This window comes from Schistocerca nitens, chromosome 1 (assembly GCF_023898315.1).
Source record: "Schistocerca nitens isolate TAMUIC-IGC-003100 chromosome 1, iqSchNite1.1, whole genome shotgun sequence".
Lineage (NCBI taxonomy): Eukaryota > Metazoa > Arthropoda > Insecta > Orthoptera > Acrididae > Schistocerca > Schistocerca nitens.
Window position 1 is genome coordinate 410,516,962 of NC_064614.1, and position 20,183 is coordinate 410,537,144.

At 43.9% G+C, this 20,183-nt stretch overlaps 1 protein-coding gene across 1 annotated transcript in view; it reads left to right on the forward strand.

Moving 5' to 3' along the window:
- The window catches only part of LOC126250519 (facilitated trehalose transporter Tret1-2 homolog), a 359,534-nt gene that overhangs the window by 311,071 nt on the left and 28,280 nt on the right, over positions 1 to 20,183 (forward strand). Inside the window, exon 4 of the mRNA XM_049951569.1 lies at positions 14,710 to 15,051. Coding sequence (XP_049807526.1) covers positions 14,710 to 15,051 — 342 coding nt within the window. The remainder of the gene's footprint in view (positions 1 to 14,709; positions 15,052 to 20,183) is intronic.

Here is a 20,183-nt window from a genome sequence, read left to right on the forward strand (position 1 = left end):
GGTGCGTACTACGTAGCGCACCACAACGGACGAGCTGCACAGCAAGTTTATCAAAAACAATATCCTAATCACCGTACCCCGCATAATACGACCTTTGCTGCTGTGTACCAACGTCTGCGTTAGACCGGGTCATTTAGCAGATTACCTGGACAGGGACGCCGTCGCACGGTAAGAACGCTCCAACTTGAGGAAGCTGTCTTGCAGCATGTGGAGCAGGATCCTTCAATCAGCACTCGTGCAATTGCACGTAACATGGGGACGAATCCGACGAATGTAAGAACAGTCTTTCGAGAGCAATTGTTTTGTCCATTTCACTTACAGCATGCCCACAGCCTGGAACCAGTTGACTATCCACACAGAGCACAGTTTTCGCAGTGGTACCTGGAACAGTGTGAAATGCATCCTACATTTCCATCCTCTGTGTTGTTTACCGAGGAAGCAACGTTCGGGCGTGATGGAGTCTTCAACATGCACAATTCGCTTGTTTGGAGTGAGGATAACCCTCATGCCACAGTTACTAGCGCTCATCAGGTGTGGTTCTTCGTTAATGTGTGGGTCGGTGTTGTTGGAGACTGTTTAATTGGGCCGTATCTGCTACCTAGGCCATTAAATGGCAGGCACTATTACAATTTTCTAGTCTGCCCACAAGACAACGCATGTGACTCCAACATGACGGGGCGCTGGCCAATTTCAATCGTCGTGTGCGTCGATTCCTGGAGCGACGGTTCCCAGAAACGTGGATTGGCAGAGGTGGTCCTGTACCATGGCCTGCCCGATCCCCAGATATGTCCCCTCTGGACTTTTTTGTGTGGGGAGAGATGCTCAACCTTGTTTACTCAACTCCTGTTGCATCAGAAGAGGATCTGGTTTCCCAGACAGTAGCAGCAGCAGAAACAATTCAGGATACTCCTGGGGTTTTTGCCCGTCTTAGACATAACATGATCCGACGGTGTAACCTTTGATTACGTGTCAATGGAGGCATTTTTGAAAATCTACTGTAATTTAAATTAGGTTGCGTTAATGTGCTGTCTCTTGGTCATAAAAAATGGAAAAGTGTTTGTTGGTTTAATTAATTTGCCGCCAGAGAAATGTTCCTCTACCGGTTTAAATACTCCTCATAGGAAAAAATTACACTAGAGAAAAATATTTGTTTTGATGTCCCCTACAACCTCCCAGAGTTTGTCGGTTTAAATACTTTTCACCCTGTAGGATGAAACTAAACGTCACGATGAAGTCTTGTTCATTGCTAAAACGCATGAACTTGACTCCAGTCATTGAACAGATAATACAAACAATTATTAAGTGCACAGTTGTTTAAATGGATTATTGAACATACACAATAATATTCTGGTACAGTGGGGTGGAATCTGAATTGAAATGCTAATCATGTCGTACAATTTGCTGTCTCCAAATGCACCGCCAATGATTGCTGAATCAATTAACAGATGAAAGGAAAGACCCACAAAATTACACATGAGCACCAGTATCCTTGCCTAATGTTGAGCCCAGCTAACAGAGTGCGTGAAATAATTCAGGAAAGCAGGAACCTAACTTGAAACAACTAACTTCGCATCTGCTTTGTTACGTCGTGCGCAAACGCTGCACACACTTACCGTCGTTGTAAAACTCAGACACAGAGAATGGCTGCAGTGGTGGTTAAAAGTTACAAGTTCTGGGGCCCAGCCTCTGTGATTGGCCCTGAGACAGAGTCTCAAAACGGCCATCAGTCTTACCGTCGCCAGCTGGAAGTGCACACGGAGACCAGGTCTTCGCTCTCTGGAACTCTAAGACGAAGCGTTCATATCTTCTCCTTCCAAAAATTTCGATGATTCCGCCAGCACCAGATTCTCGTCAGCCAGTCGGTGTGCACCTTCCGAGTCGTGTACAGTGTAAAATTTATAAAAAGTACGAGGCCTGTTCAGAAAGTAAAGCTCCGATTGATTGCCAAATTGAAACCACAGTGAACATCAGAAATGTTTTACTTGTAACAATTAGTTACACCTTTCAGCTACTTCTCTACGTAGTCGCCGTTCTGACTTAGACTTTTGTCATAGCGTTGTACCAACTTTTCAATAGCCTCATCATAGAAGGCAGCCGCCAGTGCTTTCCGCCAATTCTCCACGCTGGCCTACACCTCGTTGTCTGTGTCAAAATGTTGTCTTCAAAGACAGCGGTTCATGTGACCAGAGATGAAACTCAGGGGGAGACAATTGCGGACTGTATTGTGGGTAATCTAACATTTCCATTTGAAAACGATGCAGGAGCATCTTCATTGCCCCTGCAGAATGCGGCTGAGAATTGTCTTGAAGAAGAAACAGCACGACAGTTATGTAATGTTAGCTGCATAGCTTCAGGCGAAATTTCTCACCAGGCCCTCGTACTTGGCGGCAGACACTATTTTCTAGACATCTTTGCGCACTCACTGCGAGCTCAGAACTGAGAAGAGCGACGTGATGCTAACTGGGGTTATACTAGAGACACTACCCAACACATCTGTGCAAAGCTTTATCGGATTTTCATAGTCGTTTCCATTTCGCGACCGATCGGAGCTTACTTTCTGAACGCCCCTCGTAATTGTGCTCTCCACCTCGTAAATTATCTGTTGTGATCAACCAGTAATACACATATCACTCTTATAATTAAGTTAGAAAGCAGTAATTCTCTCCCACTATCAGTTTGATTTCACTTTTTTCCCAATGATAGTGGCTGCACATGGGTCACTCGCAAGGTTTCATTCTCGCTATAAAATTAATTTTGAGCTCCTTACAAAACTCATGCGCCAGTTACCCCTGACCTCCTTTGCGTCCAGCAGATTATTCTCTGTCTGACTGTCTCATGTTTCTCCCACCCACTTGCATCCTATCTTCTTAGAGCGTTATCTCTCAAAATGTCAATTCACAACTTTCCGAGTTTGGCCTGCTGCCTCCTGCTATTGTCGATATTGGGGCGCCATGACCATCCCAAAGAGCGGTCGTCGCCCAGAGAATACCTGACAGCGACTCTGCCTTTTCGCAGAAGAACCGTTTCACGACCTGTTTAGTACTCTACCCCTGCAGCCCTTGCGTTCTCACAGCAGCCAGCTGATTCAGCTCTCACATCTTTCACCACGGCGCAGAAACTAGATGAAGAAGCACTTATTAAATTCTCAATCACCGGTGTTTGTTTCAGTTACTTGCAAATTTTCATGCTCCCCTTGTAATTTGAATTGATTTTGTAGCCTAACTTGGATAGAGTGTTAGTATAAGGTTATGAAGCAGTTTCGGAAAAATCTGATTCTTAACACCATTCTTACTGAATCAGATTCACATTTCGAACAGTGGTATTTTAACATCTGCAAGTTCGTGAATTATATAAGTCTGCAAGGCTTTGTGGCCGTTTTCATTGAGGGCAGAATCTTCCGAGTTGTAAAGTTGTGTCATATTTCTCTTCGATCTTCTAGAATGTTCGACGTTTTGATCCCTCTACTAGGATCTTAAAGATTCTTATGGTGTCGCCAGCTGGCTGAATATTTTCGAAAACCAGTGCAGTGACCACTTACAAAAGCCTATTTGCACGCTCTTTTTGGGAGAACTGGAGATAACGGGTAAAAATCTTCAGCCTGCTATTAGCAAGCCTTCGTCACCGAGTAAATATTGACAGCATATAGTGGAATCGAGAGGTAATGCTATCAAAATATTAATGTTGTTGTGGATCAAATGGTTCAAATGGCTCTGAGCACTATGGGACTCAACTGCTGAGGTCATTAGTCCCCTAGAACTTAGAACTAGTTAAACCTAACTAACCTAAGGACATCACAAACATCCATGCCCGAGGCAGGATTCGAACCTGCGACCGTAGCGGTCTTGCGGTTCCAGACTGCAGCGCCTTTAACCGCACGGCCACTTCGGCCGGCTATGTTGTTGTGTTCTGTCGTACCTTCCTGATAACTGTTCACGTAAAATGCAAGGCATAAGAACGAGTAACGTCCCTCTCACTATTCGAGGTTACCGTTTGTTACTGGAGTAATCGACCGCACAGGCAATAATTTGGAAGAATATTAGGATTACATTTTTCAGTCAACGCAAAATATGGAATTTTTTCCAACCTACAGCGGCCTTGAATAATCGCCTCCAAACTGCAGGAGTATACGAGGTGCGACAATAAAGTAAGGAGTCTCAAGTGAAAAAAAAATATTGCTTACCGTTTTACTCAAGTTTAGTGTTGTCTCCTTCAAAGTAGTTCCCTTCTGATTGCACACACTTTTTCCAGCGCTTCTGGCATTGATGGTAACATTTCTGGAACTCATCTTCTGTAATATCCTCCAAGATCCTCGTCACAGCTTTTTGAACATCTTGTGTTGTTTGAAAATAGTGTCCCTTGACCACCGTTTTGACTCTTGGAAATAGAAGAAAGTCGCACGGAGCGATATCTGGTGAATAAGATGTCTGTGGTAGTACGGAAATTTGTTTTGAGGTTAAAAATTGCTGTACTGACAGAGCAGTATGGGATGACGCATTATCATGATGCAGAATCCAATTGTCAGCAATGCTGTCACGGACACGAAGAAATATTTTACGAAGTCTTTCTAAAATTTCTTTGTAGTAATATTGGTTAACTGTTTGTCCAGGAGGCACCCACTCTTTATGAACAATTCCCTTGGAATCAAAGAAGCATACAAGCATGCATTTCACTTTTGACTTTGACATGCGAGCTATTTTTGGTCTGGGTGATCCCTTTGAGCACCATTGCGAACTTTGGCGTTTTGTCTCTGGATCGTACGGAAAAAACCAACTTTCATCACCAGCAATAACACGGCTCAACAATTCTGGGTTGATTTCCGTTTGCTCTAACAGATCGGCTGCCACATTTTTCCGTGTTTCTCGCTGTTATGGTGTGATATTTTTGAGAAACATTTTTGCACTAATCTTTCTCATATCAAGATCTTCAGTTATTATTAGACGAACCCTTTCTCGATTGATGTTCAGTTCTTCTGCAATCATTTTCACGGATAATCTTCGATCAGATCGTACGAGTTCACATACCCTGGCCAAGTTGACATTCGTCCGTGAGGCTGATGGTCGTCCACTGCGGTCTTCATCTTCAACATTCGTTCTGCCTTCACTAAACATTTCATGCCAACTAAAAACTTGAGCTCTTGACATAACCTCCTCTCCAAAAGCCTTCTGAAGCTTATTGTAAGTTGTCGTCACGTTTTCACCCAATTTAAGGCAAAAAGAACTGGCATACCGTTGCGCAGTATTATGCGGTTCCATTTCCGTGACGAGAGACACAAACATGTGTTAACTTATTATAGCACAACTCACGACTGAGCAATTGCATCGATGTGCCGCTTGGACTAGAAGCAGCTTATAGATCAAGGTCAAAGACATTGTGCCTACGCAAGCCTGCAGGGTTGCCACATCTTGCAAAGAAAAAAATGGCTCTGAGCACTATGGGACTCAACTGCTGTGGTCATAAGTCCCCTAGAACTTAGAACTACTTAAACCTAACTAACCTAAGGACAGCACACAACACCCAGCCATCACGAGGCAGAGAAAATCCCTGACCCCGCCGGGAATCGAACCCGGGAACCCGGGCGTGGGAAGCGAGAACGCTACCGCACGACCACGAGATGCGGGCAATCTTGCAAAGAAAATCAGTCTCATTACTTTATTGTCGCACCTCATATGAACCAACATATATCTATGGCAAAGTATATTTAAACGAAACTGAGGGGATAGTAAGAGAGCGCATTAAAGAGCACGAGCGCCACACAGTTTTAAAACAAAGAGTCATATCTGCGGTAACAGAGCACCAACAAGAATTTTACTAATTCACAGGGTGAACCAGAGCTCGACCATGGAACTTTCAAAGGTCGTTTAGGGATAGCTTTTGAATATTGCATCAACGACCCACGGTCTCCGGTAACTCGTTACAGAGTAATAACGTAATTAAGTTTTATTCGGTTTGTTACCGCAGTCGTCGTTGTTTCTGTGAAAATACCTGCACAGCAGTGAATAAACCTGAAATATGCAATGACCAGTACGTAAAAGCACAATACATAGTAATGCAATAACCTCCCGACGAAACACTGGGTTATGATGTGATTGCCGTCACTGTGTGAACAGTTCGGCATAGCTCCATTGTGATGCTTTCCCATTGCATTCAGTGAACCCATACACGAGTTGCTTATCGGTCAACCCTACATCAGTAAACGTATCCACAATACTGCTGTGTATTGCCGTTAACGCTCAGCTAACACTGCCGGAAGATAAAACCCTAGACAGTACCGAGCAGTACTGAATTCAATCTTGAAGGCAACGAATTGCAGAGGGAATTAATATTGTCAACAGCAGGTACCGTGAGCGAATGGAAACAGGCACACACAGTGCATACCGCCAATGTTTGTGCTGTTGTGCACTAGTTTCAGTGCAATAACAGATACAAAGCTGATTGGCGCAAGAAACCAAACGAATTGCAATAGCTCTGTAACGAGACGACAGAGACCTTGGGTCCCTTACACCAAAAAATTCAGAAGATGTCCCTGAATAACTTCTGAAATTTTGTCAATAGAGTTCTTGTACAGTACAGTCATAGTAAAATTTACACAGGGTGGGCAAGATAGAACTGCTCTAGAAAATCTTTACAGTAACACTGATTCGTTTTGTCTCATCATCAGAGAAGATACAGGAAATGGCCACAGTTGATATCATTGCAGCGCTGTGGTCGATTTATCAAAGTGTGAGACGCGTGTAGTGGCTCTGCCTGAGGGATTTTTCATTGTTCTGGTGTACGTCTCCTAGTGTGTGAGGATTATCTGAGTGCACATGACCATTCATGTGGATCAACCACACGTAAAAATCACGGGGGAAGGGATCCGGCGATCGAGGTGGCCTGAAGAAAGTACTGTCTCTGCTGATTGTTCTCTGCCCACCGAACACCACATGCATTTGTGACAAGCTTGTCAAGACTGTGTGTGCTAGAATGATATTTTCACTCTGAAGCGGAGTGTGCGCTGATATGAAACTTCCTGGCAGATTAAAACTGTGTGCCGGACCGAGACTCGAACTCGGGACCTTTGCCTTTCGCAGGCAAGTGCTCTACCATCTGAGCTACCCAATCACGACTCGCGCCCCTTCCTCACAGCTTCACTTCTGCCAGTACCTCGTCTCCTACCTTCCAAACTTTACAGAAGCAGAGCACTTGCCCGCGAAAGGCAAAGGTCCCCTAGTTCGAGTCTCGGTCTGGCACACAGTTTTAACCTGCCATGAAGTTTCATATCAGCTCACACTCCGCTGCAGAGTGAAAATATCATTCTGGAAACATCCCCCAGGCTGTGGCTAAGCCATGTCTCCGCAATATCCTTTCTTTCAGGAGTGTTAGTTCTGGAAGGTCCGCGGAGAGCTTCTGTAAAGTTTGGAGGGTAGGAGACGAGGTACTGGCAGAAGTGAAGCTGTGAGTAGGGGGCGTGAGTCTTGCTTGGGTAGCTGAGATGGTAGAGCACTTGCCCGCGAAAGGCAAAGGTCTCGTGTTGGAGTCTCGGTCAGTCACAAGTTTTAATCTGCAAGGAAATTTCTGTGTGTGTTGTTGCTCCGTCTTGCTGGAAATATCCGTTCAGTTCTATATCTTTTGTGAGTTAATTCACATATGGATTAAACAGTTTCTGGGCGTACCTCTTAGCATTAACAGTTTGTTGAAAGACTCGTGTTACGATCTGACCACCAGACATTGTGTACCAAACACCGATCTTTCGAGTTTCAAAGTAATGTTGAGAATTTTCTGATACACAATGACGCGTGTGCTGCGAATTCACATACCCTGACAAGCTGGACCAGTCGTCATCTGAAGAAATGAAAAACTGAGCATTCGAAAGTCCTGATTACAATTCCCGATTCCATTTCACTCATAAACCACCTGCAGAATTCAATACGTGACAGTCCGTCTGGACGCTTAACTCATGCACACCAGTAGGTATGTTCATTTACAAGGGTCAGTTCCGCGTCACCCTCATACACTGACGAGCCGAAAGATTTGTGACCACGTGCTTAATAGCTTCTTTGTCCGTCTTTGGGACGAAATACACCACTGACTCTGCGTATCTGGGAACAGACAGTTTGTTGGTAGGTTTGTGCAACTATACGACATTAGATATCGAGTAAATAACGGGCCGCTGATTTGCGTACGCGGTGATAGCGCCGGAGAGCGACCCAGACGGATGCCATAGAATTTACATCAGGCGAATTTGGTCGCCGAAACATCAGCGTGAATGCACTATAATGCTCCTCAAACCACTGTAGCACTGTTCTGGCTCCAAGACACGGACAACAGTATGGCTGAAAGATGGCATCGCCGTGGGGGAAGACATCAAGCATGAAGGAATATAGGTAGTTCGCAGCTGTCAGCGTGTCTCATAACTACAGGTCCCACACAAGCGCAGGAGAATGTCTCCCATACCATAATAGTGCTCCCACCAGCCTGCGCGCCGCTCGTTTCGAGTCGCCTTTCACCTCGATGACGGCGTTTGTGGAGACGACCATTGACCTAGTGTAGCAAAAGTGTGATTCACCCGAAGAGTCGACACGTTTCCATCGATCGACGGTCGAATCCCTATGGTCCTGTGCCCACTGCAATCGTCGTTGGGTCAACATGCGAACACGCAGTGGGGCGGGGGGGGGGGGGGGGAGGTTGTCTGCTGCGGACCTCCATGTAGAACAGTGTACCATGAATGGTAGCTCCGAAACAGTTGTGCGTGCACCACCATTATGCTCTTCCGGCAGAGATGCCACAGACCACCATCAGTCCGACTTTACAGAGCAGACAAGCCTCCGAACACCACGTTCTGTAAAGAGTCGTAGACGTCCAACCATTTAACGCCTAGTGGTAGTTTCACTGTCCTTTTACGTCTTTCCGTAAATGCTTACGACATTAGCACATGAACATTCGATCTGCTTCGCCGTTTTCAAGATACTCATTCATATGCTCTGCATAATAATAATGTTCAAATGTGTGTGAAATCTTACGGGACTTAACTGCCAAGGTCATCAGTCCCTAAGCTTACACACTACTTAACCTAAATTATCCTAAGGACAAACACACACACCCATGCCCGAGGGAGGACTCGAACCTCTGCCGGGATCAGCCGCACAATCCATGGCTGCAGCGCCTGAGACCGCTCGGCTAATCCCGCGCGGCCTGCATAATAATAATGTGCCTTTAGTCAAAGTCGCTTATTTCAATGGATTTCGCCATTTGCAGCCCTCACCTTCGCGAGGATGATACACCGTCCGTGTCTGCTCGGCTTACATACTTTCGTTACCTCGTCAACTTTCAGCAAGGCCACCAGCGTCGCGGTCGGCAGTGGTCGTAATGTTTTGGCTTATCAGTGTAAATATTTTTAGGGCCAGTTTTATTTTGGTCACCTAGCAGAAGGTAAGCTTGCGAATCAGTTACAATCAGATATATTATTTCTTAAGTCAACACCCCTTTTTCTCAACACATACCAACCGTGCAGGGATGAACAAGATTTTGTTAGAAAGATTTTTTAACCGGCTTCTGACATTGCATACCGATTTTGCGCTATGACTTATTGTTTGTGGAAAATTTTAACATAAGAGACTTCTAACTACCATAGGCGAAAGGGTGTCATGGACGCCCAAATATATTTTACGAAGTTGACTTATTAATCGCGAACGAGAGACCTCCTTCTCATATTACCTTTTTACAAAATACCATTTATTTTTTAAATACTTGCATACAGCATTGTCATAGATAGTAACTGTGACGACTGCGGCTATATATTATCTCTGCCTCTCGTACAAGTTGACTTTTCTAAGCGAATACACTTTTCGAAACGACAAAATAATTGTTATTGTCAGTAACTAACATTATCCCAACGATTAAACGTATTCCAGATACCGTCATTATTTACAACTATGAAAGTGTGAAAGTTTCACACGGGTCCCCTGTTTACAATTAATGCTCAGCCGACTGACACCGGAAAAACTGTTGTAATACCACGGTTAATCTTAAAATCATCTGATCCAAGCATGCCTTTTCAATTAGCTATAAAAAAAATTAGAAGCTGTCACAGAGACAAACGCTTCAAAGAGCAGGACCGCATTTTCCAAATCCCGGCTTTACTCACGGGCGATTACATGTAGCCTTTTCAAGGGTAGCTGAATCAACTACCATTTTTGTATCTCATACTGAAAATGAAAAACAAAAAGTACTAGAAGATTACATCCTTATCACAAATATCTTTTACACCGAGGTGTTGTAATGCTCTGTAAAGAATTTTGTTAAAATTATGTGAATGGAAATGTATGTACAAGTATGTATCACAAATTCATGATTATTATTTCACGTCGTTCGGTTCATTTTAAAGATGTTTTCCCTTCATTCCCACAGCCATCCTTACATAAACGACTAGACTTATTCCAAATACTGTCATTGTTTAAAATTGTAGAAGTGTGCACGTTTTGCACGGGTCTCTTGTTTCAATATATTCGTGGCTACTTACCATCAAGAAAGTATACAGCCTACGATCGTGCGCGAGGAACATAAATAACTACGAGGCAGCCACAATGGCGGCACAACAATGACGTTACGATAACATTCTCCCTCTCTTTCACTATCAGTATTGACTCGGTGACGACAGTCTACCAGTGGCAGTCTAAAGATTTTCATTTAATATATCTACATCTATGTGTAATATATCTAGTCCACAAACATTTTCAATGACAGTAAGCACATTAGGTCGTAGTAACAATAGGTGCCGGCCGTTGTGGCCGAGCGGTTCTAGGCGCCTCAGTCCGGAAGCGCGCTGCTTATACGGTCACAGGTTCGAATCCTGCCTCGGGCATGGATGTGTGTGATGTTCTTAGGTTAGTTAGGTTTAAGTAGTTCTAAGTCTAGGGGACTGACGACCTCAGATATTAAGTCCCATAGTGCTTCGAGCCATTTGAGCCATTATTAACAATAGGTAAATCACAGATCAAGGCGAAAAAGACAAATATGTTTGTCGTTTCGGGAAGTACTTTCGCTTAGAAAAGTCAACTTGTATGACGGGTAGAGGTAAAAAACTACAGAAGTGGTCATGGCTATTATCTATGACAATGCTGTATACAAATTATCCAGTTAATAAGTAATTTAAAACAAATAAGTGGTATTTTGTGTAAACTGAAAGTGGAGGGGGAGAAAAGAAAGGGAAAGAATTATCAGGATTTTATGCGGAATCAGCGGCAATGAATGAAAAAGTATGTCGGACCGTGACTCGAACCCGGGACCTCCGGCTGACCAGGGAGTTGCGTTAACCACTGCGCCAACCGGACACACTGTTTACCACCACTGCGAGGAACTACCTCGGAACGTCCCTCGGCCGTCCCACTCCACGCTCGCTACTTTGAAAAGGAAAAAAGGAAGTTTGGGTTTAACGCTACTTTGAGATTCCTGCAGGAGGTCGAAAGAGACTGTGCATTCGTACTGAAGGTGGTGGATTCATGGCCCATCGAGGCGACTCAGTTATATGAATGCGTGGTGCCTGTTCTTCTCGGACACATTCGAAAAGAAGACACACCACGCATTCTTACAAAAACGGGATTTGTAATAAAATAATAGGAAAAAGGAGTATTTTATTCGTGATTAATAAGTTAACTTCCTAAAATATAGATACGAAGCTGGGCATCCTTGATGCATTTTTGCCTATGACAGTTAAGTCTCTTTTATGTTAAAATTACTAATGTTAGCAGCTCATCTTGTTTCGAATTCTGGAATATATTCTTCGATGAAAGAATGCAACAGGCCTACTAAACAGACTGCTTACACTATGTTTGTCCTCTCTCTTGTGTAGTATTGCGGTGCGGTGTTATCGGTAACATTGCCACTGTTATCACGCAGTGAAGGTATCGATTGGGTTTTGCCGCTGGTATACTTCACACACGACCAGAATCTCTTTGGATTTTCCGCCATAACTCTTCGGAAAAGGGTGGGGCAATAGGCTTTATAGCTAGGTGTTGCGCTGTTTTTCGTCAGTTCAGCCTCCATGGGAAACCAAAAGAGTTGGTTAGAGTGGTATAAACGACGAGCATCATGCAAGTTTGAAAATTGATGTGACAGCTCAGACGGTTTTAGCATTGTAAATTATGTTACATACCAAATAGTTTCTACATCCATCTTCCTTGCAGGCTTTTGATCTGAATGAAAGGCTATAAGGCGTTTTAACTAAGGCGTCAAGTTGACAAGATATGAAACTGTGCGAGACGCGCCAAAGTATCCAGTTTTATCGTCTTGTTTTCATGTGAAAGTAATACAAAATTACTAACCGAGTGGGAAAGGAACGTTGAAACAATAACGCTATTGGCGAATATAAAAACTCACATTCCACATACTCAACGCATGTAAACCAGAATACCAGTTTACCATACTGTGCACTCTTTCATTATAATTTTAATTCTATCTAAATAGAAGCAGAAGACCGAGCCGCCGTCGTGGGCCGACTTTATGGCGGAAATCCACCGTATGCGCTCACAAGCAAAGCGGTCACGCTTTGGTAGAAGCCTAGAAGCTTCCTAGAAGAGAGCCTCGGCTGTTTCTTTCACGTCTGCCCTCGTCGGCACGTCTCCCTGCCATCCTCACCGACACAGGAAAATCTAGTGCCACAACTATTATTACTAGCGGCAAACAGTCATTCCCTGTCTTACCTATAATTACTCTCCCTGATGGCTCACCACGTAGCTGCAGGAACTGCGTAATTAACAAGGGGGCGAAAGATGGCATGGCCAAAGGGTCGCAACCTATCAGCCTCATGTGTAGTGTGTCACTGCCAGTCTCGTTTTGGACAACTTCCAAAGATGTCACGTATTTAATCAAGACTGGAAAAAGGTATGGTTAGTCTTCTTGCATCATAAAGAACTGTGATACGTTAGCTACGTTAGGTATGCAGTACTGTATGACCTACAATGCACCAAACGTAAACTGGCCAGTGACTACATTTTTACGGCAAACTTTTCAGAATATGCACTGTGTTTTAATTAGTTTCTAAATAAGGCAACAGCTATGGGCAATAGCGAAAGGTAAACCACTTTGCTATCAGGCAGGGATATCAGAATATAAGAAGTGAAAAAGTAGTTTTTTAAAATAATTTTCGCCATACGGATTGAGAAAGACTGCACAGTGGAGAACACACACAAATCCCGAAACAGTGGTTTTTAATTTTTTTATGGAAAGTAAAAGTTTTACTGAGAAATTACAGTACTGGCCATTAAAATTGCTACACCAAGAAGAAATGCAGATGATAAGCGGGTATTCATTGGACAAATATGTTATACTAGAACTGACATGTGATTACTTTTTCACGCAATTTGGGTGCATAGATCCTGAGAAATCAGTACCCAGAAAACCACTTCTGGCCGTAATAACGGCCTTGATACGCCTGGGCATTGATTCAAAGAGAGGTCGGATGGCGTGTACAGGTACAGCCGCCCATGCAGCTTCAACACGATACCACAGTTTATCAAGAGTAGTGACTGGTGTATTGTGACGAGCCAGTGGCTCGGCCACCATTGACCAGACGTTTTCAATTGGTGAGAGATCTGGAGAATGTGCTGGCCAGGGCAGCAGTTGAACATTTTCTGTATCCAGAAAGGCCCGTACAAGACCTGCAACATGCGGTCGTGCATTATCCTGCTGAAATGTAGGGTTTTGCAGGGTTCTAATGAAGGGTAGAGCCACGGGTCGTAACACATCTGAAATATAACGTCCACTGTTCAAAGTGCCGTCAATGCGAACAAGAGGTGACCGAGACGAGTAACCAATGGCACCCCATACTGTCACGCCGGGTGATACGCCAGTATGACGATGACGAATACACGCTTCCAACGTTCGTTCACTGTGATGTCGCCAAGCACGGATCCGAAAAAATGACGTTTTGCCATTCGCGCACCCAGGTTCGTCGTCGAGTACACCATCTCAGGCACTCCTGTCTGTGATGCAGCGTCAAGGGTAACCACAGCCACCATCTCCGAGCTGATAGTCCACGCTGCTGCAAACGTCGTCGACCTGTTCGTGCACATGGTTGTTGTCTTGCAAACGTCCCCATCTGTTGACTCAGGGATCAGGACGTGGCTGCACGATCCGTTACAGCCATGCGGATAAGATGCCTGTCACCTCGACTGCTAGTGATAGTAGGCTGTTGGGATCCAGCACAGCATTCCGTATTACGATCATGAACCCAACGATTCCACATTCTGCTAACAGTCATTGGATCTCGACCAACGCGTGCAGCAATGTCGTGATACCATAAACCGCAATCGCGATAGGCTACAATCCAACCTTTATCAAAGTCGGAAACGTGACGGTACACATTTCTCCTCCTTACACGAGGCATCACAACAACGTTTCACCAGGCAACGCCGGTGAACTGCTGTTTGTGTATGAGAAATCGGTTGGAAACTTTCCTCATGTCGGCACGTTGTAGGTGTCGCCACCGGCGCCAACCTTGTGTGAATGCTCTGAAAAGCTAATCATTTGCATAGCACAGCATCTTCTTCCTGTCGGTTAAATTTCGCGTCTGTAGCACGTCATCTTCGTGGTGTAGCAATTGTAATGGCCAGTAGCGTAGTATTGCCTCAGTGAGAACCGCGGCTAACGGCGTCCCCTCGATTGCTAGTGTATGCAACCCTCGACACTGCACTCGTGCTCTCGCCGCACAGTAATGCCGTGTTGTCCCGGCAGCTGGTGGCGGCGCTGCTGGCGTGCTGGGTGGCGCTGGCGTCCGGCGCGAGCCTGGGCTACGTGACGCCGGCGCTGCCGTCGCTGCAGGCGGCCGGCTCCGGCCTGCAGGTGAGCGACGAGCAGGGCTCGTGGGTGGCGAGCCTAGCGATGCTGGGCGCGCTGGCGGGCGGCGCGCTGGCCGGGCCGTGCATCGCCGTGGGCCGCCGCGCCGCGCTCTGGGCCGCCGCCGCGCCGCTCGCGCTCGCCTGGCTGCTCGTCGTCGCCGCCACCGCCGTCTCCCACCTCTACGCCGCGCACGTCATCATGGGCGTCTGCCTCGGCGTCATCACCGACGCCGCGCAGGTCGGTCACTCTCCTCTCCGCTCATCTCTCAGTAGCACCTACGCACGGCCACATCGGTTATTTATTGTACGAGGGTAATCCCAAAAGTAAGATCTCCAATTTTTTTGTGTCAGTTGGTCACACTGTTACGAAGAGTGCTTCGCGCGCTGTATGTAAACGTGCGCACAACGCGCTCAGTCTTCGCTTGGCAGGCCTTGAGAATGGAGCTCCCGTCGGATGTTACCGCCAAGGGCGAATTGCGCGCCGTTATTCTGTTTTTGAACGCAACAGGCACTGCGCCGATTGAAATCCATCGACGGAAGTGTATGGTGAGTCGTGCATGGATCTCAAAAATGTTCGTAAGTGGTGTAGAGAGTTTGCAGCTGGTCGGACCGGGATTCACCACGAACAAAGGAGCGGGAGACCGTCAGTTTCTGAGGAGACGGTGTTGAAGGTTCAATGTGTGTGAATTCCTAAGGGACCAAACTGCTGAGGTCATCGGTCCCTAGACTTACACACTACTTAAACTAACTTATGCTAAGAACAACACACACACCCTTGCCCGATCAGTGACATGACGCCTCTAACCGCGCGGCCACTCCGCGCGGCTGTTGAAGGTTGAGCAAAGCATGCGTGAAGATCTGCGGATCTCTGCACGTTGGTTCCTGAGGGTTCACGAAGCACCGCTCACAGAATTTTAACGGAAAAATTGAACTACCGGAAGGTGTGCGCCAGATGGGTGCCACGCATGCTGACTGAGGACCATATGTGGCAACGTGTTGTCGTTTCCCGCGCATTTCTTCACCGCCTTGCAGCCGAACAGGACAACTTTCTGGACTCAATTGTCACGGGTGACGAAACCTGGGCATACTTTTTACACCTGAGACCAAGCAACAATCACGCCAGTCGCTGCATCCTCCTTCAGCGTGGCGGCGAGCTGGTATGATATGGGCATACAAAAACTGCCACAGCGTCTACAAAAATGCATCGACATAAATGGTGATTATGTTGAAAAATAGCTAAATGTTCAAGCTGTATACCGATGTAAATCATTGTAGAAAGAAACAGGTCTATGTACTTATGTACCTTACTTTTGGGATTACCCTCGTATACAAATTGCTTCACAATTACAACCGAAAACTCATGCATGTTACAGCATACTACAATTGAAGCAGAAACGTTCCAGTAAACATGTACCAATTATCAGGTAAGTGACTTCAGTGTGAAGTGCTGACCAGGCTACTACAAATGTACTTTCAATGAAGTCCTAATTTAACTCAGCTCAGTTTTGATTCATGACCTATTTTTCGAGACCTGGAATATGCACGTCGAGACCACGGCACATTTTGTTGCTGATTTAAGATATCTAAAGAAATAACATGGTCCAAGATGGATTGGTCTTGGAAAGCCTGTATCTTTGCGTCCACGATAACATGACCGCGATCATCCGGATTTTTCTGCCTGGATCATCTCAAAAGTTAAGGCTTAGCACGCACACTGAAACAGTTGAACTGGAGCAGCGAATTGTACAGTCTTCTAAAGATCTGGAGGACAGGATTAGCAGTTCACTGTACAGACGAGTGCTATATTGCATGCAAGTGCTAGTACGACACTTGGTACACTTCCTCTAACAGATTCGAATTTGCAGTAAATCGTAACTTTTAGTACTTTCAACATTGCAGTCCTGTCAGCAATCGTGATAATCTAATATATAAGAAACTATCAGCCTCGATTGCAGTAACGAAACCAACCTTTACCTAGGTTTCAGCCTTCTTCTGAAGAAGGCTCAATTACTTGGGCTGAGACCTATGTAAAAGTTGGTTTCATTACCGCAATAGAGGCTGATACTTTCTTATATATTAAATCGTAACTTGTAACATAGTGGGGCAGAGTTGTCTTTCATGTTAAGGTAGGCTATAATTGAAATTTGAGCCCAATTATATGGGGACCTAACCGAAAAGTTTACATTCCAGATAAGACCCATGTTTATTGAAACATTTTTGGTTTCATCATATAGTCTCCCCCGAGTCTGCTTCAGCTTTTAATTAATATACACCCTGTAGATTCCAATGTCTGTCTTCCCCTATAATTCTTCCTTTCTAAGTCTCCCACAAGTATAACAGAACTCATTTCCTGATGTCTCAATACATTCCCTGTGCTCCTGTCCCTGGTTCTACTGAGAATTTTCCATATACTTCCTTTCTCACTGATCCTGCGATCAATCTCTTCATTTCCTATCTTATCAGTCGATCTAACTTTCAACATCCCTCAGTAAAGTCACATCTTCTCCTGTTTTCCAAAAGTCCATGACCCATTTTCATACAAAGCGTGCTCCGGGCAAACATTCTCAGAAATTTCTTCCAGAAATTAAGGATGATGTTTCCTACAGGTAGACGTCTTTTGACGAGAAATGCTCCCTTTTCCTGTGCTCGTCTGCATTTTATGTCATGCTACCTTTCTCTATCAGACGTTCTTTTGCTTCCGAGTTAGTGGAATTGCTTTACTTCGTCTTCTTCGGTTTGTCGCTAATCTCATTTCTGTTGCTCCTTACAACTCTCGTCTTTATTTCATTTACTCTCGATCTGTGTTCTGTGCTCAGTACACTGTCCATATTACTGAGCAGGTCCTGTACTTCAGTTTCACTTCCGCTACCAATCTCATCAAGGAACTTTATCATTGAAAACCTTTCACTCTGAATGTAACTGCCATTCCTGAACCTTTCTTTTATTTACTTCAAAGCCTTTCTGATACACGAGTTAAATGATGTGGGAGAAAGGCTTTACCTCTGCTTTATGATTTATCGGATACGATAGTCAGCATGACTAACAAGGATATAGGTCCAAATACTTCTTTAACGAAACAAACCCCTATTTCTGACAGTTTCACAACTCATACCTGTCGAATTAGAACCTAAATTACTAAGTTTAGTTTTCTGCATCGTCCGTGGATCGTATGTAAGGCCGGTATTACACTATCAAATAAATTTCTTTGTCAAAAATCTTTGTCCAATATCTTTGTCAAAGATATTTGATGGTGTAATAGGGATCTTTGTCAAATGTCGTCCAGTATTTGATCAAATCTAGGGCCTCGCTGTAGATTTGATTAAAGAAGTCGCTTGTCTTCTGTTCACTGCAATGTGACATGTTACCACATGGAGTGCTAGCATCGCTGCATTCTGTCGTCTTTAGTGTTTTTATAAACATTGCCGGTAAATACAATTGGTGTGTGCCGACAACTACAAAATTAATAGAGATGTGTGAAGCTGATGAGGCGCTTTACAACGCGAGGCACGCTGAATACAAAAATAGATTACGAAGATTGGAGACCTGACCTAACCTAACCTAACCTAACCTAACCCTCTCCAGTAATGTGTTACAGTGAGCCTATCTTCTGCAGATGTAGCAGTTCTTAAGTGAATATTGTTCTTTGTGATGTGAGGATACACTTCATTGAGCACATACAGAAATGTATGCTCATCAATTCTTAAGTAATTGATGCACGACTTGACGTCCTCCACTATAAGCTCACGTAACACGTTTTGTTGAATGCTTTTATCGTGTCGTCGTAAAACCCACGGCTTCACCCAGGTATGTTTCCTTTTTTTCCCCCGCTTCTCTTCCGCATGTGCACACAGTGCAATTGTGGTACATGCAACTGCTGCGGTTAATACCAAGTTGTTGTTGTCAGCCATCTAAAACTTTGACGAAAAATATGGTGACAGTGTAATACCCCTTATAGCACTAAGTCAAAGATCTTTGTCAAATATATTTGACGGAATATTTGATCACATCTTTGATCAAATCTTGGACAAAGAAATTTGATAGTGTAATACCAGCCTAAGAGAACCACCAATAAGTAGAATGTGTTAGTAGGTTTAGAAATAAGATTCATCTTCTCTGTGAAAACATGGCTACATCCCGACCATATACATTATTGAGTTTCTTAAAAACCTTAATACAAAATTTGCTAAATATAACCCAACCACATACACATTATCTCCTCGGAAATTCAGCTAAGGAACAGAATGTGTTGACTTTTACTTGTCAGCAACTTTAATTTACAACTGAGTTGGTTACATATATTTATGGCTGCATCCTCTGCTCCTTTTTCTGCAAGAATGGAGCTCAGTTATCGATAGTGGAGGTTAGTTTTGTTACTAGTACTAAATTTAAGAATATTGTCATGATTCTTCAAAGCAAACTTCATAAGACAGTAAATTTATTCTGTTGTTAATACGCCAAATGCTTTAAAACAGTTGATTGCACCAAATCTGAGGATGGGCACCAGATATTATCAATATAACTTGTTTATGTACAATGGATACTTTGTGCCTATGTGTGGAATTGCCGCAGAAAATCATTTCAGATGAGATCAGTGAATGGAAGTACTTGAAATAAGATAATTTGATAATGCCTTCATCACCAAAATCAGAAACTGCGTGCAGAGAAAATGTTAGTGACTGAGGAGTTTGAGAGAACCTGAAATATTTGATTTCTACATCAAGTTATGATCAGTATGCACTGATTAAATTTTTACCAATCAGTTTTAAATATTTCATTTACACTGCGTGGAATTGTCTTTGATAATGATATATCTTGCCTTGTACAGAATTGAATAAGGAGTGTTTTTTTTTCTAAGTTTACTGATAGTTCGTTTATGGAGAACCAATCAATACTTCATTTATTGCTCCTTCTATTACCGCCGCTGTTTTGGGCTTCATGATGATAGTGTCATCGTCAGAATAAAGAACTCTTTCCGAAAAGTCTGTAAAAGATAAAAGGTCATTTATACATGGCGATTCAGCTACCTCTACATAATAGTATTGTCGATAATTTCGTTCTGTAGATGTGAAGCATATTGTCAAAATGTCGCAGAATAACTAGTAAAGTATCCGAAGACTTCTTAGACCTAGTGTAAAAATTTTGTATATGAAACTACTTTAGCACATTAAGACAGCTCGTCCTATATTAATATCCTCATTTGGTTATATACCAGAACGTTGTTACTTCCACGTTTCCCTTTTTGATAGCTTCTGTTAATTTCGTTATTTCCAGTGACGAAACACACTTTACAACGCAACATTTCTGACTTAAGAATGATTAAGTACTATAAACGGAATACACTTACACAGACATAAAAACCCGTAATCACAC